The 27631-nt window shown below is 34.3% G+C and overlaps 1 protein-coding gene across 7 annotated transcripts; it reads right to left on the reverse strand.

The window, feature by feature from the left end:
* Positions 1 to 246: 246 nt before the first annotated feature.
* On the reverse strand, positions 247 to 27523 carry Trmt1l (tRNA methyltransferase 1L). 7 transcript variants are annotated; one of them, XM_078022477.1, is made up of 17 exons: positions 27304 to 27523; positions 25760 to 25903; positions 23941 to 24051; positions 22267 to 22380; positions 18956 to 19020; positions 17599 to 17728; positions 15840 to 15963; positions 15282 to 15361; positions 11676 to 11925; positions 11110 to 11322; positions 9589 to 9779; positions 6080 to 6158; positions 3920 to 4086; positions 2711 to 2770; positions 1618 to 1744; positions 1412 to 1510; positions 247 to 907 (listed from the first exon to the last, which is right to left on the reverse strand). In XM_078022477.1, the coding sequence occupies exons 1-17, from the start codon at positions 27521 to 27523 to the stop codon at positions 862 to 864; spliced, it is 2220 nt and encodes a 739-aa protein (XP_077878603.1). In that variant the 3' UTR covers positions 247 to 861. The 7 variants fall into 7 exon arrangements, 6 of the variants coding, with proteins under 6 accessions (XP_077878603.1, XP_077878602.1, XP_021578231.1 ...); XM_078022476.1 differs by having other exon boundaries at positions 1239 to 1510; XM_021722556.3 differs by having other exon boundaries at positions 247 to 1510.
* Positions 27524 to 27631: the final 108 nt, after the last annotated feature.

The raw sequence follows: 27631 nt of genomic DNA on the forward strand, positions 1-27631 counted from the left end.
AGGTTTTCATTAAGTTGCTGAGTTTGGCTTTGAACTTGTGATCCTCCTGCTGCAGCATCATAAATTGCTGGGATTTATAGGTATGTGCCTCTGCACCAGGCTCATCTAAAATCTCATATTCAAATTAAACAAGAATATTGATGGAAACAAAATTTTTTTCCCAACTAATGTTTATAGTTATGTTAATCTGGGCTACTTCTATGAAAAATGTACACATAAATATGCCCTTGAAAAAAACAACACCAAAACTAAAAAAGAGTTTTATTTCTGAATGGTAGTACAACTAAGTGAATGACTAGTATACATGCATTAACTGAGGCACTTGAGATCACCCAATTGTTTAATTTATAACAAAATCTCTCTTCATTAGGATTAGGTACTTATATGTTAGAATGGTCTCAATTTATTTTAACAAAAATCTTTCTCTGAAGTTGAGTCATGTAGATTATATCTTGTAAGAAAATGTATTTCTCAGGCAAGTATTTAATTTCTCCAAAGCTAGTAATTTAAAAGATGAGTGTGTACAGAAGTATGATTTCTTAAAAATCGGAAAATATTTTAGTTTTGTATTCATGAAATATATGAGAACCTCCTATTTTATTTAGGATTGTCTTAGTATGTAAAAGGTTTCAGCTTCATTTTGTATACGATATGTGGAAAAACATAAACATGATAATCAGTTTAAGCAGAGATGTGATTAAGAATAGAAAAGGATAAGCCAGGCATGGTGGTAGTCCCAGCTACTCAGGAGACTGAGGCAGGAGGATCACTTGAGCCCAGGGGTCCACATCCAGCCTGGGCAACACAGCAAGACCCTTTCTCTTGCGGGGGTGGAGTAGGGGGAAGGAGCTGTGGTGTTTCTCAGTAGTAGAATGTTTGTTTGAGGCCCTGGGTTTGAGCCTCAGCACTGGGAAAAAAAAAAAAAAAAAAGTAAAGAACAGCTTCTACAATGTACATAAATTCCCAATACTAGGTATGTAAACCTTTCTATATTATTAAACAGTAGGGTGATCCTCAGTCAGAAACTTGGCTTTATATAAAATTGTTTTCATTAAAATTTTAAATTTTCTTTAAAATAAGAAAAACTTGAAAAGCAAGGCTCCCAAACCAGCTAAGTTAGAAACTGCTAATTTTCTGAACGAAAGCAGCACTGTTTTTTATTTTTACATCACTGAATTGAAAGAATAGAAAAGAACTTCAGTTGGTATAGAGAAATGTTAGATCATTTATATAGACACCTGAGAATAAACTCTACAGTTACCATCTTCTACAGCCACTTGCTTCTGCTTTGTCATTTACTGACATTTCAACCCTATCAGCTACTGTATCTTCAGATGCTGATTGGACATTGCCTTCTGACTGTCCTCCAGTGTAAGTGGGGGTGCTATATTTTAAAAGAATAGACTTAAACTGCATCAGAGGTGCATCTGTACGAACACCCATTGGGTCAAAGTGAGTTCGGCTGACTCGAAAGCCTGCTTGAGAAAGATAGCACAAAAACTTTTTCAACCTGCAATAAGGAAAAGAAAAAAGATAATTAGGTTTTTGTATTTTTATTTAGATCTCAATGTTATTAAAATATGATATATACACTTTGCCATTCACTGGCTGTCTTACTTGGGCATGTTCATTCCTTTAATGCTGTGTCTGTGGATGTTATAATAAAAGGGAGGATGTTCAGTACTGACATCAGTCTTCTGCTTCTTGGCTAAATTTGTAATTATCTCATTACTTCTTCTCTTTCCTGAAATACACACAGTTAGCATTCTCTTAAAAAGATAATTTATTCTAGATATTTTATTTAAAAAAATTTTTTTTCATATTTATTTTTTGGTTTTAGGTGGATAAAATATCTTTATTTTTATGTGGTGCTTAGGATCGAACCTAGTGCCCTGTGAGTGCCAGGCGAGAGTGCTACAGCTTTGAGCCACATCTCCACCCCCATAGGTATTTTATATATATATATATATTTTTTTTTTTTTTTGGGTGCTGGGAATTTGAACCCAGGGCCTTGTACACATGAGGCAAGCACTCTACCAACTGAGCTATATCTCCAGCCCTTCTAGATATTTTAATTGTTACTCATGTAACTTACTTAGAGTTGTATAATGAGATCCTATACAACTGTATTTTAAAGTATACACACATCCCAAAATAAGAGAAAGGCCATATAATAAATGCTTATGGCTAGAAAGTAGGGTCTTCTGGTTAATCAAATGAAATTGCCATAAATCAAATATTCATGAGCAATTTTTAAAGTATCAGAATAAAGTTTAATCCGAATGCTATAACTTTATCTTCTATAACTTAATTCTCTAGTTTTCCTGAAGGGATCACAACATTATTAAAGATGTGAAAAAAAATACCTTTTGAAATTTGGAATTGTATTAATGCTGATTAAAATAAGTTTTACTATAGTTTTGTTGTCAGCATTATATGGTAAAAAAAACTTTTCCCCCAGTACTAGGAATTGAACCCAGGGGTGCTCTATGTCCTCATTGAGCTACATCCCCAGCCCTTTTTTGAGACAAGGTCTTGCTAAATTCCCTAGCCTGGCCTCAAATTGCAATCCTCCTGTCCTCCTGCCTCAACCTCCAGAGTTGCTGGGACAGATATATGCCACTGCACTCAGCCACCAATGCAATTTCTCTTTCCACCTCTGCTATATTCCTTTCTAAATGGATACATACATGTGTACTTACATACATACCTTGTGCAATGTAATCTGTTGTGACATCATCTGTAGTTTTAATAAATACACCATTTTCTTCTAAAACAAACAAACAAAAAAATGAGAAAATAGTATTTTACAGATGACATTAAACAACAATTCAAAATTTAAATAAAAATTTATACCAAATTTCATCTTTGGGATGTGTATGTGTGTGTGTGTGTGTGTATGTGTGTGTGTGTGTGTGTGTGTTACTAAGGATTCAACCTAAGAATTTGTGTATGGTAGGAAAATACTGTACCACTGAGCTACACTGTAGCCCTTCTATATTTTTTTGGTATTGGAGATTGAATGAAGGGGTGCTTTACCACTGAGTTACACTCCCAGTCTGTTTTATTTTTTGAATCAGGATTTCACTAGGTTGCTTAGGGTGTTGCTAAGTTGCTAAGGCTGGTCTCGAACTTGTGATCTTCCTATCTTAAGTCTCCAGAGTTGCTGGGATTACAGGTATGCACCACCACACTTGATCATCTACAGTGGGTTTTACACAGGATTTATATAGTGATTATATAGGAGACTCTATGGCCAAAATAGGTTGCAAGAATGACATGACATATTTTAACGTTCTATAATAGCAACCTCTTTTCACAGCTTATAAGGTAGTATATTTAGTAGACTCACTCTAATATCAACAGCCAGCTATAACTACAGAAGTCTATTTATATTGAGAAGAAAAAAAGTAACTTTACTGAGTGATAAGTACCTTCTATGTGTCAATGGATAGTACTAACATTTGTGGCCATACCATTCCTAGAATTACCTAAGGGTTCTTTCTAGAAAGTACATACAGGGTAATAAAATTTATATCTAAGTTTTCTTATTTATTTTAATCAAATAAAATTAAAAACAAAAGGGAGATTACTTTAATTAAATCATATTCATTTTAGGACCCTAAGAATAAATGTGAAGAAAACTATGTATTTTAAGGAAAATGGGAGCTAGGGATATTGGTTCAGTGGTAAAGCACCTGCTGGTTATGTGTGGGGTCCTAGGTTTGCTCCTCAGCACAACAAACAAACAAACAACCCACACACACAAAAACAAACCCCCGCCCCCAAACAAACATTTTTGTGGTGCTGGGGATTGAACCCAGGTACATCTACCAACTGAGCTATATCCCTAGCCCACCCCTCCTCTAAAAAAACAAATGAAATGGTAACAAATTATCTTTAGTGTTCAATTATTCACCTTGCTTGTTAGGATTTGAAGATGCATGAACTGAAAATTGACTTTGAGGAGTACATTCTGATTCAAAGATTAACGTCTTTATTAGAGTCTGAATTTCGTCTAAACCATGGTGAAGAGATTCAAACAACATCCTTTTGAGGAATCCAGTATTGAAAAGGGAACTTGACCTGAAAAAGAAATGAATATATAGAGCACTGGGTTTAAGAAATATTTACTTTCTTTCAAAAAATAAGTCTCTATAATATATAAAAAATAGGAATTCAAAAAGAATTTTTGATCTTTAATATTCTTTATTTTCTATTTTTCCAATGCTATTATTAAATCAGTTCTCTAAACTAGTAGGATTAGCCAAGAAAACTGCATTCACATTAAATCAATAAGAATTTACAGTTTTCATTAGTTGTACAGTACTATGATACTTGGGTATGTGTAGAGAATATACCAGAATACGATGCTGACCCTATAAAAGCCTATAAATGTAGACAAAATTTGGACAGAAACAATATATTGCAGAGGTATTTACAATGCACATTCTCATCAGTAAATCTTGTTTATATATGGTAATAGGTGGGAAAAAATATAAAAGTTATATGTGGTAGTGGTGATATGGTTTAAAAATGGCCCAGGAGTTAATGTAGTATGCTTTACATTGAGAATCACGGGTATAACTGACAAAATATGAAATTCCAAGTTAGATAAACCTGGTTACCAAGCCCAGCCTCAGCAGTTACTAGCTATGTAATACTGCTTTTGAGTTTTGTATTCTTTATCATGCAATGGAAAATAAATGTTCTCACAAACTTGTTATGGGAATTAAGTCAGGTGGCATATGTACAATGCCTAGTATAAAGTATATCCTCAATCAATGTAGCCATTATTACTATATATGATTTTAAAGTGTCAAATGAATGATCAATATAAGCTAGGCAAAAAGGAATTTAGAGATTATTTTGGGTTGAAGCACTAAGGAGAGACTTCAAAAGGAAAGTACAATTTGAACAGGGGGTGGGAGAGAGAAGGGACATATTCTGGAAGAGAGTAAAGCAGATCAGTAGTTTTGAGTGAGGAAATCATAAGGCATGTGTTAGAACTCAGTCTTAGGAGACTAAACACCTAAATTTCTGACCTTGATTATGCAAATAACTATTTTTTAGGATAAGTTTTAGCAGCATTAAAAACGTGTTATAATTTCCTCATCTGTAAAATGAGGGATCTGGGCTAGAACATCTTCCTTCTGAACCTAGCCATCTGTTAGTCTTAATTTCTGCAGTTTTGAGATCCGTGAGTAGGATCACTCAATTGCACATGATAGAGGTGAGTGAGTGCTGGAAGGTATCATCACAAACATATTTACCATTTGTGCCAATTTTTTAGGTTTAGTAGATGGCTAAGCCTTGATCTTATAAAAATAGCTAAGAAGAAATATGTAATGGTTCATGTCACAATGTTGTTAGCAGTTTCCTATTTCTATAAAAATCTCTAGTAACAAAAAAACTTATGATACAGATTCTAATTAAACACAATTTAAGGCTTTAAAAACACAGTAACTTATTATCAATGATTAAAAAAAAACATCACAATACATTATAAATATCTGAAGCTTTATCCTATCCAAACGGCTTGACCCAAGACAAAGGCAGACATTTTATAGTTTTCTCACTAAAAACTAATTCCTTTAAGACCTTTTGTATTAGTTGATTTTTCTGTAAAAAGTTATTGTGATAATTTTACAATCACACCCTAGATTTTTAATGATTAGTTTTAAAAAGCTTCCTTCTTACTATTCAGAATGAATTGTCTAGTCTGTAGATAATCTAAGCTTCTCCTTCTTAGTGTTGTCACAAACTAAGGAGAACAATGGAAACAAATGAACCTTAAGTTCATAGGGGAGAGAAGTCATGATTATTTGCCTAGACTTAAAAATTCAATCTAGGGCTGGGTTTGTGGTTTAGCGGCAGAGTGCTTGCTTCGCATGTATGAGGCACTGGGTTCGATTACTAGCAATTAAAAAAAAAAAGTCCATCAACAACTAAAAAATTAAAAAAATAATAAAAATTAAATTTGAATTTGCTTGCCCTTTACCACATAATCAAAAGTTGACAATCAGCAAATCAATACATAAAGCAATTCTGAATATGTGATGCTTAGGCAGGCACATACCACAGAGGTCCAAGTTCTATTGCTGTCTTTCCAGGCATGCTTCCATGACAGTTACAGGGTAGCTGTCTATATGGGTTTTCTATTAAAAATAAAAATAAAAAAAGAGAGAAGAGAGAGAGAGAGACAGAGAGAGAGAGAGAGAGAGAGAAATCAAAGGAGAAATGACTAATGCAAATAGTAGTAATTGTTATATTAATAATAATTTATAGTTACTATATATTGAGGATCTACTATATGCCAGGTATTATGCTAGGTATTTTTATATGTATTTTAAAAACTTAATCCTTATAATTCTCTGAAGGTACTATTAAAATTACAATCATACAGATTTAAGAGGATTAAAGCTTAAGAGGTTGTGAAAAACCAAGTTAAGTGGTTATTTTAATAGAGACATAGCTGAAAGTAGCTTTTAGTTGCTATACTTTATGAAATAATGTTATGGAGAAAGTCATAACAAATTGGAACAAATAAATTAATTAATTAAAAGAATTAAAACACAGAAGAACATGAAGAAATTTTTTAAAAAAGAAGAACTAAATCTTCAATTTCACAGGATTTTCATATTATTAGTTTATTGGGGTATAAGTTATGTGTAATAAAACTATACTCATTTTATGTGAAAAGGTAGATGAGTTCTAACAAATGCATACACCCACATAATCAACATCTTAATCAAAAATATAGGCATTTTTCATAAGTTTAACTGGGAAGAAAATAAGTTTATTTCTATTATAATAGGCTTCATATATATCCAGTACCCAAAATGTAGGCCAGAAAAATCTAATTCATTTTGAAGAACAATTAGAGGCTGGTAAGAAAAACTGGGGTGGTATTAGCACTGTTCTTAAGCTTCCAAAATGGAGCAACATTCTACTAGGGGATTTTTAAATTCTCTAAATGCCCAATGTTATAATTTCACCTTTTTTTTTGGGCGGGCGGGGGGGGGGGGCAGTGCTAGGAATTAAACCCAGGGCCTCCTGTGTGCCAGGCAAGTGGCCTACAACTGAGCTACATCACCAGCCACCGGAATAGTTATTTTATTTCATAATTGTGTTTTGTTTCTTTTTGGGGGGCGGGGAGAGGGAAATGGAGAGAGGGGAAGAGAGGAAGAGAGGGAGAGAGGGAGGGAGGGAGGGAGGGAGGGAGGGAGGGAGGGAGGGGAAAGGAAAGAGAACACAGAGAGGGAAGAAGTAGGAAAGAGAGAAAAGATGCAAAGCAGTCATTTTAAACTAGAAACTCTCCTCCACATGTGGATCATGTCTGTAATCCCAGTGACTCAGGAGGCTGAGGCAGGATAATGGCAAGTTTGAGGCTAGTTTGGACTATTTATTGAGACCCTAGTCAAAAAATAAAATAAAAAGTGCTGGGGTTTGTAGCTTTGTGGTAGAGAGCCCCTGGGTTCAATCCCTAGTCGCCCTCACCTCCAAATAAATTAATGGGAAACTCTCTAACTAACCATCCCTAACACTAGACCATTTCTGGATTAAGCATTCACTTTCTTGGAACAGCCTGATCCAGTCAGTAAATCCTAGATATATCCAGAACCTCGGAATAATCCTTCTGGTAGAAACATAGGTCCATAACTTCTTATAATATTATTGTTATTCAGTGCAATTAATGGCGTAATGTATAGTTGTTAAACCTTTTTAAAAATATACTAAGATAAGGAACGTGACACGATGCCCTCCATTATCATCATCATACAGTACTTGAAGAAAGGAAAAATATTCTATGCTTGGAGGAAATTTCAAAATCATAGTATCTATTTCCCCTAATTAATGCGATTAAAAAAATACTGGTTTATTTACTGAGAGAGAGAGAGAGAGAGAGAGAGAGAGAGAGAGAGAGAGAGATAGATATTGTGTGTGTGTGTGTGTGTGTGTAGGGGGGTGGTAAGGCTTAAACCTAGGGGTGCTCTACCTCTGAGATACATCTCCAGAACTTTTTATTTCGAGTCAGGGTCTTGCTAAGTTGCCAGCGCTGGCCTTGAACTTGTGATTCTCCTGTCTCAGTGAAATGAGAGAGATAGAGAGAGCAAGAGATAAATAGATAGATAGATACTCTCTGAAACCACACAATTTTGAGGAAGCATTGCTGTAACAGACATAAATAATGCTAAAAATCCTCTGTAATCAAAATGGCATGGCAGCCATTGGTGGTGGTGTGTGCCTGTAATCCCAGCTATTCAGGAGACTGAAATAGGGTGATAACTTGAGTCCAGGAGTTCAAGATCAGCCCGGGCAACACAGTGAGACCCTGTCTCAAAAAAACTCTAAAAAAACAATAAATACGGTGGTAGGGGTATGTGTATCCAATCACTGAAACATAGTAGAAAATCCAGGAACAAACTCAAATACATGTGGAAGTTGGTATTATATAAAGAAGATATTCTCAAATCAGTTAAGAAAAAATGGACTATTTACTTAATAAAATATAACCTACCTTGAACCACTTAGGAATATGAAAGGTCTATTGACAGACAAAAATCTAAAATACATATAAGTATGACTAACTTTATAATAGCAACAACAAGATACTCCTGTATTAAACAAAAAAGATGCAAATCCAAGTGATGAGAAAAAAACATTTGTGACTCATGTAATATGAGCTAAACTCTAATATATAAAGACTTCTCAAGAATTCATATTTAAAAATACCCAAAACTTCTCAAGGCCAGTCCAGGCAACTTAGCATGAGCCTGTCTCCAAACAAAATAAAAAGGGGTGAGGATGTAGCTCAGTGGCAGAATGTTTGCCTAGTATATACAGAGAGAGGGAATACAAGGCTATGTAAGGCTTAAACCTAGGGGTGCTCTACCTCTGAGATATATTTCCAGCCCTTTTTATTTCAAGTCAGGGTCTTGCTAAGTTGCCCGGGCTGGCCTTGAACTTGTGAACAAGGCCATGGGTTCAATCCCCAGTACTACAAAATGCAATCAAACAAAACCCAGCAAACCAATAACTTAACCAAAAATAATGGGCAAAACTATTATTTCTATGTCCAGTAAAGTAAATAGAAAAATAGCTCTTTCTGAGGGCATGAGCCACAGTTTAGCTTTTCTCTTGTATCCTCAGGCCTGGCATATAGTAGAAACTCAATAAATTTTTACTGAATGGATTTTTAAACTGGTAGCTTTTATATTCAGCCAGAACATGATAATTATTTTTATAAAATTAATGATTTGTATCAGCCTAGACAAAGGTAATCTGACTTATGTTCCTAAAATTAGTTGACAGTGGAAACTAAGTTATTTCTAGATGTTTCAATAAAGGGCAGGGCTTTAGAACAAAAACTGTACAGCATGAGAAAATAACTTTAATAAACTCACTCGAATGTCTTGTCTGTTGATCAAAGTAAATCCAGTATAGTAAATAACAAAGTTAGCACTGTAATCTTTAAAATCAAAGGACAACAATATGTATAATTAGGGATGTAATAAAAGCTTTTCATTGGAGGCTTACAGATTATAAATTAAACTTAATATACAGTTAAGATGAAATTGAACTTACCTTCTACCATATTACCATCCTTCTGAAAAATTCTTTCTTCACACCACTGACAATGGATTAGGTACTGAATCTTCTTGGCTGTTTCATCTGCTGAGGTAGGCCCCCTCAAAACTCTCACCACCACCAAAACAAAATGTTCCAGAGCCACTGCAAATAGTACTTCTATGCCTTTGTTGCATCGAGCTGCAGCTCTATTAAAAATATTTTGAAGTTATTTTTGGGTGATTATTATTTTCTTTTATTTGGCATTATAATGACAATACTAATATGAACAGTAAACTATGGGTAGGTTATGGTAAATAAAGAAAAATTCAATATCTAGTAGTAATGCTTTTAAAAGATTATTACTAGAACTTTACACAAATAGAAATACATGGATAAAGAATGCCCAGCAGGGTCTTTGGTCTTGGCATTTTCCCTTATGACAGTCTCTCCGTAGGACTATATATTTTGGTTTTCAGAATCACTTTGTTTCTCGTCCTTAACATTTTTCCTGTAAAAGCTTCTTCCAAATAATATATATTTATGTACGTTTACTGAGTACTGATTATAGGCATGATAGTATGCTAACTGCTGAATATTTAAAGAACAATGAATACTAAAAGTCCTTTCTACCATTAATCACAGATTTTTTTGGACTGGATTAAGTTCTACCAGGTAAACCATTTCTGAATTTATTATAAACAGTTTTAAGTACGTGCAGTAAGTCATAGGTAGCACAAAAATGTGCATAGGATTTTTGAGTTAATTAGTGATAACCCCAAAGGTCTATTAATCTGTGTTTAAATTGAGGTAGGAATTTCCATCTAAATGCTGTAGAACTTGTGTTTGAGCTAGTAAACTGGCTAATCATTCATTATCTATACTCCTAATTCCAATTATATTCTTGTTCTCCTAGCATTATATTCTACAAGTAATAGGTGCTCAAAAAAATCTTCCCCATTTCAATGGTTATTTCTGATGAGAAGCTTCTTAGTTTGTAAGATAATTTTTTGTTTTCCATATCATGTTACTATCTCCTATCTACCCTAATTGTTGAGATAAATAGATATGAAATTAATTTTTACTTATATCTTTTCTTTCTTACTACTTTAATTATTTTAATAACATGTTGGAGAGTAAACTAAATATTTTAGATATAAACTTTTAAATAAGGATTAACAGAATATAAGATTAAAAACACAATAAAACAAATTCAGATTAGCAATATGGGATACAGAATCTTTATTTCACATTTTTTGAAAAATAATGCCTGTAATCCCAGCGACTTAAGAAGCTGAGGGAGGAGGACCGTGAGTTCAAGACCAGTCGCAGCACTTATCAAGCCCCTGAGCAACTTAATGAGACCCTGTCTCAAAATAAAACGTAAAAAGAGCTGGGGATGTGGCTCAGTGGTTAAGCACCCGTGTTCAATCCCTGGTACCAAAACAAAAACAAACAAAATATGATGTAAGCATTCATTTGTAGTATTCTTTCAATCATTATGAAAACACATTAGGCATACAATTGGCAATCCGGTACCTCGCCACTGCGGCTACGACAATTCTGGCTGCTAATTCCTTGTAATACTCAGTTCGAACAATGTTACATCCATAGTGACGTCGGGCAACGTGTTGTGCCTTGGCATACAAGGAACTGATATCTGTAGATGTCACTGATACTATGCCAAGGTTCCTTATATTTCTGAATGCAGAATCTAGATAGTTTACTGATGTTCCAAAAGGGTCTAGGTGTCTAAAATCAGAAAGAATATAGACATATTTAAACTCATATTAGTAACCAAAATCATACCCCTGTAATTATTTCTAATAAGATTCTATGATTCAAAAGTACTTTACAATCTATTTCAAATACATGGTTCTGTTTTTAAAATAAGTAATAAAATAGTTATATCATAGATCAGAATTATAAATCATAAATCAGGCTAAAAATGCTAGAAAGATTTCTTATCGCATACTTTAAGCCAATGCAAAAAGCTATATTAATTTAAATAAACAACAACAATAAATTAATTTAACTCCCCCCTCCCTCCAACCCAAATGTCCAGGTCAGTTTAACAAGTGACATAGCAAATCTTTTTCACTTACATGAAATCAAAAGATCTTAAATGCATCAGTACATTGGCATCCATTTTGGTCACCTTAATATTACCGAGATTTTCTTCTCCTTCTTCAAGAATATCATCACCTTCTTTCTTTTCCTTACTGTCTACCACCACTTTCAATTTGTTTAAATGGCAGTTTTCCTGAATCAATGTCACAGAGTTTTCATTCAAGTCATTAATTGTAACTTTGACTGCATTTCCAAGGTGCTTTGCCCACTGTAATCCCATTATTCCTTAGGGAAAATGGAGAAGAGGGAGTTTTTAAACTGTAATAACTAAAGAATAAAAACAGTATGAAAAGAATATATTTTTATATATAAATCAAATTCCTTCAAAAATCTTAGTATTTCCATGAACAATTCTTATTTTACTTTCTTGAAAAAATTTTCTCAAGAAGTTAACACAAAAATTTGCCTAAAATTTTTAATACTTCTTACAATACACTTTTTATGAACCTTGTTCAAATAAATGTTCCATGTACTTTTAAAATTTTATTTTATAGAATTGGTTGTTATTATCACTGTTCTTTTTTTTTTTTTTTACAATGGAATAGTATTTCAAACAAAATCTTAAAGAGAAACTCAATATATAATAATAACAACTGTGGGGATACTCTGCTGGAAGGGAGAAGGGCAGGGTGACATTTTCCTGCTGAAGTTTACCTTCACATGCTAAAATATAAAAAATAACTTTTCTAGAATAGCGATTTTCAAATACTGCACAAAATCATCACTGTGAGTTCAAAAGAACTTGTACATATAAGCAAATAATCAAGAATTTAGACCAAGAATTTCCCTCCTCACAGGCTTTGCACACTGACAGGATTAGTCATAAGTAACAGACACAAACACAACCAATTCGATTAGAACGCCCCTATGTATTAGAAATAGTGACCATTTTCTCCATGCATGTGTCTCATAAATGGAAAAAGTTCTTATCTACTGTGCATTAAGGTCTTTACATATTCTCATAAGTTCTAGTGTCCTCATTAACATGGTAAATATGCAAATGGCAGCTACAAACCCAGATATAAGGTTATGAAGACACTTTAAAAAGAAAAGGCTGAGAAAAATCTTTCTTAGACATCAGCTTTAATAATTTCAGATTAAAAAAAAGAGTAAAGGGGCTGGAGATGTGGCTCAAGTGGTAGCCCGCTCGCCTGGCATGCGTGCGGCCCGGGTTCGATCCTCAGCACCACATACAAACAAAGATGTTGTGTCCGCCAAATACTAAAAAAAAAATAAATAAATAAACATTAAAAATTCTCTCTCTCTCCCTCTCTCTTTAAAAATAAAATAAAATAAAAATAAAAACAAGAGTAAAGAAAAAGGGTGTGTGGAAAAACACGGGAACATAGATTTGGAATAGTGGGTTGGGATCAGATTATGAAGAATATTAAATTGCTATTTGAGAAGTATGGACAATAGTAGTAAAGATAGATGACTTTTTTGATTGAGAAGTAACAATATTAATGTAGTTCTTCAGAGGAATGGCTGTTTGGCAGTAATACAGAAGACAAATTAGAGGGAAGAGACAGATTATAAACCAGGGTACTAATTAAAGACAACTAAAATACACTTGGAAAAGGAGTGAGTTATAGTATCAAAGAAAAATCAAGAGATGTGGTGGCTGAGTTGAGCTGACGAGAGTAGAGAGGAAAAGAGGACGAAAAAATTATTCAATTTTCGTAGTTAGGTGACTCAGAAGTGTTAGTTCATTACTTTTACCCTATTTGCACGGAGACATTACAATGAAGGTGTTGGTAGTAGCAGTATTAATAATAAAGATGATCCTCAATGCTTTCATGGCATTTTCTACTTAACAGGTATCGTTATAATGACTTTATATTAATTTACTTAAATCTTCACTGCTAGAAGTTGCCTACTGGTGTTGTCTCCTCCACTACTCCACTTCTATACATTATCAATTTACTGTGGTCATATAACTAGTACATAATGAAGCTGGGACTTGAACCCAGGCAGTTTGGCTCTATAATCCATGCTTTTAATCACTGTTTTTCACCAAGGAGAGGAGCATAGGAAGGAGAGATTCCTCATGCTTGCTAAGAGCATAATCCTATATTCTTTATAAAGAAAGACTTGAACTGGGTACAAGTGGCTATTAAGAAACCATCTACTGTTTCCCTTATCTTTTCTCTATTGTTAAAAATCTCTTGGGGGGCTGAGATTGTGACTCAATGGCAGAGCTCTTGCTTTGCACATGTGAGGCACTGGGTTTGATCCTCAACACCATATAAAAAAATAAACAAAATGAAAATATTGTGTCCCATGGATAACTAAAAAAATATTAAAAAAAATATTTCTTGGGAAGAAGAATGACTTTCAAAGTAGAAGGCTACGAAATGGTTATTACAACACAAAAAAAAGAGTCATCAGTTGCTTCCTGATTATAGAAAATAAGCATTCTTGAAAAAATAATTTATAACTGAATCTGACCAAACCATCAGTTTATTTTTTTTTTATTTTTTTGTGGTGCTAGGGATTGAAAAACCAGGCCTTTTGCATGCGAGGCAAGCACTGTATCAACTGAGTTATCTCCCCAGCTCTGAAACCATCAATTTACAAAAATACAAGAGAGAAAGGAAAATGTTATATGAACCATAGCAATACAATCAGCAAAATCTAGACTGTCAGAACTCTATAGGTCAAAAGACCCGTTATATCAAGAAATAATTAATACACACACACACAGTTAGACATATATAATTAACACACACTCTAATAAGTGTTAAACAGCAAACAAAATACATAGTCTAGATTCTGATTTGAACTTTTAAAAACAAAACTGGGCATATATAAACAACTGGTGATATTAAAGAGTTATTCTTATTTTTTAGGTGTGATAATGGCATTATAGTTTTATTTATTTTAAAAAATTCTCTTTTAGACATCAAACTTAAATATTTACATGAAATGACACATCCATGGTTTGTTCCATATTAATGGGGATTGAGCAACTGAGGTGCGGGGTATGGGGAAACAGATAAAACAAGACTGAGTATGAGGTGATTATTTTTGAAGTGAGTGATTAAGACACACAGGGAGTCATTAATTATGCTCTTTGCTTTTGTATATACTTAAAAATTTTCATAATAAAGGAATAAAAATTATTTTTCCCTCAGATTTTTTTTTTTTTTTAACATTGCTAGGGACTATGGTTGTAGTTTGCCTAGCACATGTGAGGCACTGGGTTCAATCCTAAGCACCACATAAATAAATAAATAAATAAATAAAGCTGGGAGCGGCAGGGCACGCCTGTAATCCCAGCAACTCGGGAGGCTGAGGCAGGAGGATCATGAATTCAAATCCAGCCTCAGCAATGGTGAGGCAGAAAGCAACTCAGGGAGACCCTATCTCTAAATAAAATACGAAATAGGATAGAGGATGTGCTTCAGTGGTAGAGTGCTCCTAAGTTCAATCCCGAGTACAAAATAAAAGAAAGTAAAATAAAGATATTGTGTCCATCTATAACTAAAAAAAAATAAAATAAAAACTATATATTTTCTAGAACAAGACACTGTAAAAAATTGAGAAAGAAAATGGGATTCCAAAAATACTTCCTTCCTTACCAGTTGCTCCAAAGGCATCTAGACATTCCAGAGGTTTTCGTTCCTCAGCCAAAGCAGCCAATGTGCAGAATATCAGCTGTCTAGAAGAAAGTAATATAAAGGTAATTTTATGAGATTATAGCTTCATTATTGTAGATTTTATTTCATTTAAGAAAGCGAGAATTGGAGGGGGCCTCTAGTTACTGTACAAACTATTTTGAAAAGAGAAGCAATAAAATATATCCCCATTTTAATAGCATAAAAAAAATTAAGAAATTAAATTATGAATTTAATTAAGTTCTATCTAATAAGCCTTTCTTCATTTACTTATTAATAAAACTGGCCTATGAAAGTGCAGCCTATTCATTAATTATATAAAATTAGGCCAATTTAACTTTCTGACAAAAAACAAAACAAAACAAAACAAAGAACCATACACATACATATTAAATAAAACAAAAAACTACATTGGTAATCTGCACCTAAAGTTTAATACATTAGAACCATAGAGGCTAAAAGAAAAAATATCTGTAATAATTTGAAATAGCCCATAACCCTTTTAAAAAAAAATTATCTTACCGATTTAGTTTCATTTTGGGATTAAAATAGGAATCTGTTTTCTGAGGTATAGAATAGTTAGGACAAACTTGTACATCTGTGTCTGTTTCTTTCAAAATTTCAGTACATGGTTTAGCAGTAGAAGCTATTATTGAAAAAAAAAGAAGATTTCAGGAACATACAAAGTTATTCTAAACACCTAAAACAACATACATTTGAAAAAAAACTATATTGTTTTGTGTTAATGTAAGCAGTTGGGTAAATAATAAAACCAAAAAAACTCATTTATTTATCACTGTCTCCAAGAAAATGTTGCACCCAGGTAAGTATCTGGTGAATGAAAGAAAGTGTATTCACTTAAAATCTTGACTGCATAACATACCTATATATCTGTACTATGATATCTAAGGACAATTATTTTAAGATAGCATGAAATCCTAAAATACCTTTATGATTCAGCAAATAACACTGTATACGGCTGCTAAACATGTTTTATAATGGTCTAATTGTTAGAAAAAATGAGTATGAGCATCTTTGTATGGTGCATTCTACCAGCCAGTATAGCTAAGTAAGAATCACTGTTTCCTAGGAACCAGGTGTGGTGGCACAAACCTGTAATCCCAGGGGAGGCTGAGGCAGGAAGATAGAGAATTCAAAGATAGTCTCAGCAATTTAGCAAGGCCCTAAGCAATTCAGCGAGATAAACAAAATACAAAAAAAAAGGCTGGGGATGTGGCTCAGTAGTTAAGTACCTCTAGGTTCAATCCCTGATACCAAAAAGGAATCATTGTGATTCCAGAGCATATTGGACTTTAGACTCTAAATTTCTCATAATATTTTTAAATACAAATTATGTTCAAATGGCTACCAAGTAATGAAAAAATGATTCTACATTTAATATACATTAGAATCCTTTTTTAAAAATATTTTTAATAATTTTGTTTTAAAGAGAATTTTAATATTTATTTTTTAGTTATCAGCAGACACAACATATTTGTCTGTATGTGGTGCTGAGGATCGAACATGGGCCCAACGAATGCCAGGCGAGCGCGCTACCGCTTGAGCCACATCCCCAGCCCAATATTAGAATCCTTTGGGTATAAACTCAAATGATATACTGATGTGTACATTTGTGCATATTTTAAATATCAAGAAATAAGACACATAATGTGGGGAGGGGGAAGAAATGAGATCCTTTATGAGAAAGGCTGACAAGCTATAGATGATTCTGTTATCAGTTAGGAAAAAGGTTTTTATTTCACTCTGCATCCTTTTCCCAGTTTTCCAAATTAAGCATAACAAGTTTTATATATTTATATAAAATTTGTTATTAGAAATATAATTCTAGGGCTGGGGTTGTGGCTCAGCAATAGAGTGCTCATGTAGCATGTGCAAGGCCCTGGGTTTGAGCCTGGGTACCATATAAAAATAAATAAAATAAACGTATTGTGTCCAACTACAGCTAAAAAATATATATTTAAAAAAAAAAGAAAGAAAAAAACCCCATAATTTTATAACGTTTAATTAACGTTAATTATTTACTTGAGGGTCACTTGCATTTTTTTACATCATTGATTAAATGTATCTGTTGAGAACAGCTGAATGTTACTGGAAACCTTACAGAAAGAAAACAAAATGTGAAATAAAGGATTGGTAGTCAACTAAATTTTTTCACTAAATCAGTGTATTTTATCTGCCTAAGTTCTGGGGAAAAAAAAAAATAACAGGACCATTATTTAAAAATATACATGTTAATATGTTAATGAGATGCTTAACTTACCAGCAATATACCTGGACTTAGTCTCTCCTTTATTCACATGGCGCCTAACATGTCCTAGCATATCAGTCCTTCTGGTGATTGTTGCTGAACAAATGATACAATGATAATGGGCTCCCATTTTACTGAATATCTATCAAACAGAATTTGAATGAGTTACTAAGACAATTAAACTGAAGTTTAAAGTTGCAAATACGTTAGTGTCTTGGGTTAAATAGCATAGAAGATAATGATCATTTTGCCATATGACTGTTAGAGAATCCTAACTTCCTTACAGAATTTACTTTCTCTTTTTGCGGGTGGGGAGTAGGAGGTAGTGTTTGAGGGGTTCCAGGAATGGAATCCAGGGGTGCTTAACCACTGAGCCACATCCCCAGTCCTTTTACTTTTTGAAACAGGGTCTCAACTAGGTTGCTTATAATCTTGCTAAGTTGCTGAGGCTGGCTTTGAACCTTTGATCCTCTTGCCTCAGACTCCCAAGCTGCTGGGATTATAGGCATGAGCCACAGTGAGTACCCAGCTCCTTACTAAATTTAATTTCCTAGTTTTCCACATTCATTCTATTCAGGAAATAACTCTATGGTATTTTCTATAAGCTGCACTTACAAATGCTAGCAGATGTATGCTGGTAAATGTTTAACTGACTCTTCAAGAAAATAAAGCCCTGACTTTAGTGTTTGCCAATTTCTATGGTATACTGTACCATGGCCAATTTCAAGCCATAGTTGTGACAGATTTCAATATACAAATGCAACATCACTGAATGTGGATTTGAGAAGAGATGTGTAAAATCATACCATTATAGAACATTATCACCAGGCAGATGTAAATAACTTTGAGGGCACAGATAGTGAAATGTAGAAAAAATAATTAGGAATGGTAAATTCTGAATATCATTAGCTTTTTTTGGTTAAAACTTTTAAAGATTTCAGAAAGTTTGTTGATTCTGTCAAACTTAAAAGTTCAAAGAACATGGGGAGAGTGAATATAAAATTGAAACATAATAGATCAAAATTTATTTTAAAAGACAAAAATTACTCTGTAAATTCTCCATTCCAAAATTGGTAAATGATTTAATTTTCATTTTAACACAAGAGCAATTTACCTAACTGAAATTAAAAATCATAAAATGAAAAGTTAATTAAAAATGTTTTCATAAATCTCATATTTTTTCTATTATGATTATCTGAAAGCACTCACATGCAGAATTTTAAACTATATTGTTAAAAATGAGCATTTTACATAAGTCAGCAATTACTTCTTGGCCTTTTGGTTGAACTCAAACAGTTCTAAAGCAAATAAAAACTGTACTTTCTTTAAAAAATTAAATTTAAAAGCAAAAATAATAATGTTCAATTACCTGTTCTCCAATAATATTTGGTTTTACTGGTCGACACGGTAAGTGACAGATGCACATCCTATAACCTAGAATGAAGAATGGCTGGCTGTCATATCATTGTTCATTAAAAATTCAATTAGCACTAAAAATTGTAAGAGCCTACTGCGCAAGTGGATTTGTCACTGTTTTGATTGTCACCTAAAGATTGGAGATAAGGGAAGTCCCAGCTTCCCCTCTCCATTTCCTTCCTTATCATATTTTTTACAGTCCTTGTTTCATCATAAGCTTTCCTAGGCAGTGATTAATGTTTTTTAAATTTGTTCAAATTAGTTATACATGACAGTAGAATGTATTCTGACACATCATGCATATATGGAGCATAACCTGTCATTCTTCTGGTTGTACATGATGTAGAATTATACCAGTCATGTAATTATATATGCACATAGGGTAATAATGTCTAATTCATTCTACTCTCCCTCCTACCTCCATACCCCCTCCCCTCCCTTCACTCCCCTCTGCCTAATACAAAGTAACTCCCACCCTCAGCTTATTGTGAATTAGCATCTGCAGATCAGAGAAAACATTCAGACTTTGGTGTTTGAGATTGGCTTATTTCTCTTGGCATGATAGTCTCCAGCTCCATCCATTTACCTGCAAATGCCATAATTTCATTCTTATTTAAAGCTGAGTTAATATTGCATTCTGTATATATACCACATTTTCTTTATATTCATGTTACATTTTTGAGCACAAGGATTACAATTTCTCTACATCCTTGCTAACACTTCTTATTTTATGTTGGAGAGTAGCCATTCTAATGGGTGTGAAGTAGTTATCTTGTATTTTGATTTGCATTTTTCCTAATTAGTGATGTTGGGATATTTTCAGTCTTTGGAAAATGTCTATTTAAATCTTTGCCCATTTTAAAAAAAATGTTTAGATGTTGATGAATCTTTATTTTATTCATTTTTTATAATATGTGATGCTGAGAATCAAACCCAGTGTCTCACACATGCTAGGCAAGTACTCTACAGAACCACATCCCCAGCCTCCCTGCCCATATTTTAATCTTCTTGTTTGGGGTTTGCTGTTATCGTTTTTTTTTAGCTTGAGGTGTTGCCTATTCTGTGTTACTCTCTTATCAGATTTGTAATTAGCAAATATTTTCTCCCATTCTGTGGGTTGCCTTTTTGCTCTGTTGATAGTGTCCTTTCATGTGCAAAACTTTTAAATAATTGTCGTGCAGTCCAGTTTGTCTATTTTTCATTCTGTTGCTTATGCTTTTGATGCCATACCCAAGAAATTATTGCCAAATTCAATGTTGTGAAGCTCTGTTCGTGTTTTATCCTAAAGCTTTTATTTTTATTTTTTAATTTATTTTTTAGTTTTCAGCGGACACAACATCTTTATTTGTATGTGGTGCTGAGGACTGAACCCAAGCCGCACGCATGCCAGGTGAGCAAGCTACACTTGAGCCACATCCCCAGCCCCTAAAGCTTTTATTTTGTTTTAGGTATTAAATTTAGATTCTGATTCATTGATTTAATTTTTGTGTATAACCAAGTAAAGTTCTAATTTTATTCTCTCAAAAAAAAATATTACATGAGAATTACATGAGAATAATTGGGATTATCCTTGTATTTGTAATGTCACAATTACTTGAATGAGACTGCTTTAGTTTATACATGGGATTGATAGATATAAATAAATACAGAAGATTCAGACTTGAATTCTAGTCTTGTAATGAATATTTAATCTGGGATTATTAGTCATTTAAAGTCTTTGACACTCAGTTTAATAGTGCTAGCTTCAATTTTTTCTTAGGCTTCATCTTCTTTGTCTCATACTGTATTTGCCATTATATACTCTTTTTCATTTATGTTCAGCACCATCCTGATTCTTTTCCCACCTTTTAAAATCTTCTTTTACAGATCTCCTTTGCATTACCTACTCTAAAATGTAGATATTACTTAGGCTAGATTAGCTGTGACTTTTTTCCCTTGGTTACTTTTAACTTCTTTCATGATTCCAATTCTTGCTCTTATAGGAGAGAAAAGCAATGATTTCAGAATATTTATCTTATAACCCAGAATAATCTGAGTATTCTTTCTTTTTTTTTTGGGGGGGGTACTGGGGATTGAACTCAGGGGCACTCAACCACTGAAGCACATCCCAGCCCTATTTTTTATATATTTTATTTAAAGATAGGGTCTCACTGAGTTGCTTAATGCCTCCTTTTTGCTGAGGCTGGCTTGGAACTCGTGATCCTCCTAGCTCAGCCTCCCACTCTGCTGGGATTATAGGCATGTGCTAGTTACCCAGCTATAATCTGAGTATTCTTCTTTTTTTCCCCCTCCTTGTAAAGCATTTTATTGTTTCTCACAAATTAGGGGAAATATCATTATCAGTAACAGAAAAATCCTTACTTAACAAAACATGTGAAAAGTGCAGAAGAATTTGGCAACAACTCTGATGAATTCCAGTGTTACTAATTTACAGTTCTTTTAAACTATACTGTAATTTATTTATTTTTGTTAAATTTGTTTTAATTAGTTACACATGACAGTACAATGATCTTGACATATTTTACATTTGAATCAGATGGGGTATAATTTCTCATTTTCTGTGTGTACAGGTTGCAGAATCATATTGGTCATGCAGTCACATATATACATACAGCTATAATAATGTCTATTTTATTCTGCTGTCCTTCCTTTCCCCCTTCCCCTCTCATCACTACTATGCTGTATTTTAATACTCAAAGCTTTCATAAAGAATACCAGATTCAGAAACTCCTGAAATGACCCATAACAAGGAAGCACTGACACTACTCCTTTAATTCTTCCTATGTTCATGCTTATGTACAGATTTAGTTCGTGAAACACAAATCTTCTTTTGCAACTACTAAGTACTCTTAACTCTAGTTTTTTAAGCCATCAGGAATAAAAAGATTTTTTTCCAGTAGTTTTGTTTTATTTTATTGTTTTGGTACATTTACTTTGCCTTCAAAATTATGTGTAAAATGGAAGTTGTTTTACTATTAATGGAAAAGTGTAATTTATTAAAACACTGTTCAATAAACAATATGGACTCCCAGGGCCAGAGTACCTAGTATAGAATAGATGCTTAATAAATGTTTGTGTAACTAAATTGTATCATTTGTATTTATTGCCTATAAAGCTATTATCTTATTTAATAAGGGGCATTAAATCCTTCATAATTTTGAACTGAAACTGTTTGATCTTGTTCACAATAAAATTCCAAGACTAGTAATAATAATAAATTTCATATATGTCATTTTTTTTTTTAGCCAGCATAAAAATACTAACCTTCAAATTCAACTGAGACTTTCCAGTGTAAATTCTGAAGATGACGACGAAGCTTATGACTATTACAAGCTCTGAATTTTTCCTTAGGGCACAATGGACAAACTTGTTTGTTTCCTGAAAAAGTAACAAGAACCAAAAATGCACCAGAATATACTAGCTACTAATGCCTAGATTCAGCTATAAAAGAGGCAAAAGGGAACTTTCCCATGCTCTCCTCCTACTTATTAGCAAATGACCCTTGACTTTTTTGTTTTTCTAATTCTTTAGTTCCCCTTTCTGTGGCTAGCTGATATCTCTGTTGCTACTAGGAACAGAGAAGTTGAGAAAATGATACACATATGTACCACTTATCCCTTCCTCAGTTAACACAGGGAGTTTGAAAAATGGAAGAAGGAAGTGAAAGAGTAAATGAGACCCAATATAACTGGTATTCTGAGATGGTGGGGGGCATGATTAGAACCACTGTATCTTGAATTTCACTGTATTGCTGAACATATAAGTTCATCATTCTTTATTCACATACTCCTTAGATTATGGATTACCAATTAATTAGAAATCCAATGTATCGAAAATAAAAACTTTTATAGTGTACAAAACAATTAAATCTTAATTCAGGATTAGAGCAATAAAAACTACAGAACTAAACAATAACTCATTTAATAATTTTTAGTCTAACAAATATTTTTCACATACAGCACAATACAAGAATAGGTACATAAAATTTAGCCAGGTGCAGTGCATTACACATCTGTAATCCCAGCGAATCTGGAGGCTGAGGCCAGGGGGAATCACAAGTTTGAAGTCACCTGGGAAATGCAGTGAGAATTTGTCTCAAAATAAAAAGTAAAATGGGCTGGAGATGTAGCTCAGTGGTAAAGTGCCCCTGGTTCAATCTCCAATTAAAACAAACAAACAAAAAAAAAAAACAGGCACAATTTATGTTTTTATATATACTGCCTACCTAAAAAAACAAACAAACAAAAAAACACCAAAAAACCATGAGGTTGCTGGGGTTATAGCTCAGTGGGAGAGCACTTGCCTAGCACGTGTGAGGCACTGGGTTCCATCCTCAGCACAACGTAAATATAAATAAATAATGGTACTCTGTCCATCCACAACTAAAAATATTTAAAAACAAAAACAAACAAACCATGAGGTGATCTTAGCAAAGCAGAAAAAGAGGAGTGAGGCACCGACAACACTGCAAAATGTTCCAACCAGCCCTACTAAACTGCCTATCTTGGGACTTTTACATATTATTTAAAATGCTGTTCTGGGGATCTCTGTTAACTTGTGGCCATGTAATTCCTAATTTACAGAATACACAGTCCTGAAAGACTAAGAGTTTGTAATTTCCTTGAGGAGTTGTGAATTAACTTATTTCACAGCACCTTTGCACATAGAAGCTACCAATTTCTTGAACAATATTTTCAAAATTTTACTACTATTCTAGTTAAATAAGAATAAACAGGTCTGTTCTCTTTCTCTTGCAGTGTTAGGGATCCCAAGGCCTCGTCCATGCTAAGCATGTGCTCTACCACTAAGCTTTAATCACAGCCCTTAAACAAGTCTATTCTTAGGAAACTGGCAATCAGCTGAAAGATGACAACCCAACAGAAAGTAAGTGGGGACAGGGGGAGATAGAGACACAAATCAATCAATCAATCAACATACCTGCATCAAGATTATCTGAGTTCAATGAATTGGCAGAATCAAAATCCCCTTCAGTTACAAAAGCTAACTTCTCCAGATCACCAAGCTGTCTTTGAATTGAGATGTGTCTCTCTGAAAAGAAATTTGAGTTATAAAATTATTTTTTAACAATTTGTTTTTTAGTTTCAGGACAATAGAGAAGCCAAAGAAGTGCTGTAAAAGAGAAACTGCTTAGTATTAATACTAAACGTTACAAACAGTTGCAAAGACCAAGAAAAGATTACTGGATTTAGTATGTAGCATGTCTGGTGACCTTTAAAAAAGCTTGAGGTGCTTGAGAGTAGAAATGAGATTGAAAGGGGAAAGGAAATTCAGAAAATTAGTGTAATATTTTTTCAAGAACTTTGACAATAAACAAACAACAACAACAAAAAACAAAACAAAAAATCAAAAGAAAGAAAAAGCAAATTAAAATTTCATCTAAGCACAGAGATACCCTGAATATATTTGCATTCCAAAGAAAAGGGAAATTTACAAAGTGGGAGCCCAATATAGCTCCATATGCTAACAGATAAAGCTCCTAAAGAGATAGGAGAATATATAAATTGTTATGTTAAACAATTTTTGACACTCTGACCTTCCCAACTATTCCTCCATAAACTTCATTCTCAGTTCACTTCTTCACTCATTTGTTTAATTAAAAAAAAAAACAAACATTTTTTGCCTGTGTTACTAGGGATTAAACTCTGGGCCTAAAACCTGCTAGGCAAGCTGCTAACCCTGAGCTGTGCCACCAACCCCTTTTTAAATTTTATTTTGATAGTCTAAGTGGCCCAGGATGGTCTCAATTTGCCTCAACCAGCAGTGGGATTACAGGCATGTGTCACCACACCTGGCTCATTTATATAATTTGTGTTATTATCTGTCTTTCCTCACAAATCAGTAATAAAATAGGGGCTATGCCTTATTCACTGGATTAATGGTTAGTGTAGGAACTTCACAGAGCATGCACTGAAATCTATTAAACAATTAAAAAAAATTATTAGGGATGAAGCAGAAGCACACTGCATCAATAATTTGGGGACCAATTTAGCACTACAAACATTCCTGTTCAAGTTTATTAAAAATATGGTTTTCCACTTTATTTTTAATTGAATAAAAACAAAGAGCAACAAACATTGGTTAACTTTTTTTCTAGGTATTATTCAAATAAATTTCAATGAGATATAATTGTCAAAACCAGACAAAAATTTGATTAAATACAGTTTCAATTGCTAGGTCAGGCCAGGCACAGTGGTGCACACCCACAATCCCAGCAACTTGGGAGGTTAAGGCAGGAGGATCACAAGGTTGAGGCCAGCCTGGGCAATTGAGACCTTGAGTCTAAATAAAAAGAGTCTGAGATGTATCTCATTGGCAGGACACTACTGGGTTCAATCCACAGTACCACAGAACAATTAAGGAAATTTATAGGTAAGACATTAAAAGATATAAAAACATGCATATAAACCAACCCATCACATTTGTAACAATAAAGACTTTTGGCTTTCATAGTTCAAAGAGCTGTATATGTGAAACAAAACAGAACTATATAAAAAGGTACTCATTGAAATTATTCTGTTAAAAAAAGAGAAAGATCTCAGTAAATTAGAGAACAGAAAATCCTGTGGTCCACAATTGAAGAAAACTGTCAAAGACCTGTCTGAAAATTCGTAATATTCCTGTAAACATCTCTGAAATCACTTTCTGGTTTAAAACAGTAGATATCATGAAATCTGTACTTAAATCAGCCAACTTGCTTTTTGTAACATATTAATAATCCAGAAGTCAACAGGCACACCTTTTGTTAAATTAGACGAGTCCAAGTTGCTAGGAGGTTCTTCAACAACCTTTGTTACTTTCTCCTTAATTTTCAAATCTATTTCAGAAACACCATCTTCATCTTGCCTAGTTACAATTGAGTTGGAAGGACTAACTAGACTGTCTAAAAAATAATTTTTAAAAATGTGATTAATATGAATTTTAGTTCTAATGTACTTCAGATTTCTCAATCATTAATTTGTCCCAGCAATGCATTTTCAGGTTACCCAAACGATGGACATACACATTTTTTAAACCACATACATTTTTAAAATATATAAGTAAATACTATGTTTAAGGCAATCTTAATGAGGAGAAGTGGAGAAACGTGCATTCCCAAAGCTGTTGAACCACTTCTGATTAACTTAAGCAGATAAAATCTGTAGTTGAGGCATAATGCCTCTACCCACGTACCACAGCGGTAAATGAAGGAATAACAGACCTTACATTCAACCTACAATTCTGATCTTTTGAGGAGGAGCCTACCTTTCTGACGATAAACTCTGCTCAATCTGCTATAAGTTACATGTTGTTTTAAAGCTGCCATTATCAATTAGACGACTCAAGTAGTTTTTTTTTTTTTTTGTACCGGAAATTTAACACAAGGGTGCTTAACCACTGCAACACATCCCCAGCCCTTTTTATCTTTTTTTTAAACTTTGGGACAGGGTCTCCCTGGATTGCTGACGCTGGTCTCCAACTTGCCACCCTTCTGTCTCAGCCTCCCAAAATCCACAGCGCCCAACTTATTCAGGCGTTTTATAAACTGCCCCAGAAGTAGTGAAGATGAATTAACCTAAGACAGTTTGAGAATTCAGAACGAGTATAAAGTTTATGGGCCACAAAATAATTTTTTTGAAGGAACGAAGCCTTAGATTTTTACATTTTAAAATGTTCAAAAGATCCTTTTAAAAGTATTAACCACCACTTAGAAAACATGCAAGCACATTCAGAGCACAATAGGGCCTATCTTCTACGGCTGACTCCTGGTGGGCTGTTGTGATGTACAAAACTCAACTAACGTTTATGTGTGAAAGAGACGACTGAGTAGCCTCTTCCAAACAACTCATTAGCTTCAAAATCTTTATAGAGACAAGCCCATCTCAAGGCAGAAAAACTTGACAGCAATAGTTTCTAAATCTTCGCAGCCAGGTCTACTGTTAGGTTGCTTCGGTTTCTATGTCACATTTGAAAGGATTAAGTCAACTAAAGGAGACCAGACTGAGAGGGAAACTATCATATTATGGATAACTTCCTTCTCTATACCATAGAAATTCCTCTTCAATGAAGAAGACTTTAACCTTTTTATTTCCTTGTACCTGCAGCACCCCTGGCCTCCACATGCCCTTCCCGGTGTCTTCTTCAAGTACCGCTGCTTTACCCTTACCCGTCACACCAATCTCGCCTCCCCCACCCTATATTTCCCTAAACCTGCCTCTCCCCATAAAACCCCTTCTCTACTCCCCAGTCGAGAGCCCTTTCTCGCTCCTCTGCGATAGAAAGATCTAGGCCTCCTGCACTTACTGCTTTCATCCTCCTCAGGGGCAGAGGCTAAGGACGGGGACAGGGCCGGAGCCTGGGCCAGGGCAAGGGTTGGGGCTGGAGCCGAGGCCGGAGTCGGAGCCGAGGCTGGAACCGAATCTGGGGCGGGAGCTGGGACCCGAGCCGAGTCCGGGGCTGGGGTCGGGACCTGGGCCGCCTCCTCCTGCCGGGGTAGCAGCTCCTCCTCCGCCATGTTCTCCATAGTTACCGCCTCCGTGCCAGGCCCGCCCGAGGACCGGGAGGGGCTCACGGCGGGGTGAGAGAACTGACGTTAAATGCCCACAGGGCTAGATCCGAGGAGTGCGGAAGC

This window comes from Ictidomys tridecemlineatus, chromosome 10, assembly GCF_052094955.1.
Source record: "Ictidomys tridecemlineatus isolate mIctTri1 chromosome 10, mIctTri1.hap1, whole genome shotgun sequence".
In the NCBI taxonomy this organism is placed as follows: Eukaryota; Metazoa; Chordata; class Mammalia; order Rodentia; family Sciuridae; genus Ictidomys; species Ictidomys tridecemlineatus.

Excerpts from the sequence above, each read along its gene's own strand:
- Trmt1l (XM_078022476.1), bottom strand. The coding sequence starts at position 27,523 with ATGGAGAACATGGCGGAGGAGGAGCTGCTACCCCGGCAGGAGGAGGCG. Across the intron at positions 24,052-25,759 it reads CTCGTCTAATTTAACAAAAG|AGAGACACATCTCAATTCAA; the intron begins GTGTGCCTGTTG and ends ATTTCTTTTCAG. Across the intron at positions 9,780-11,109 it reads GTCGTAGCCGCAGTGGCGAG|AGCTGCAGCTCGATGCAACA; the intron begins GTACCGGATTGC and ends TATTTTTAATAG.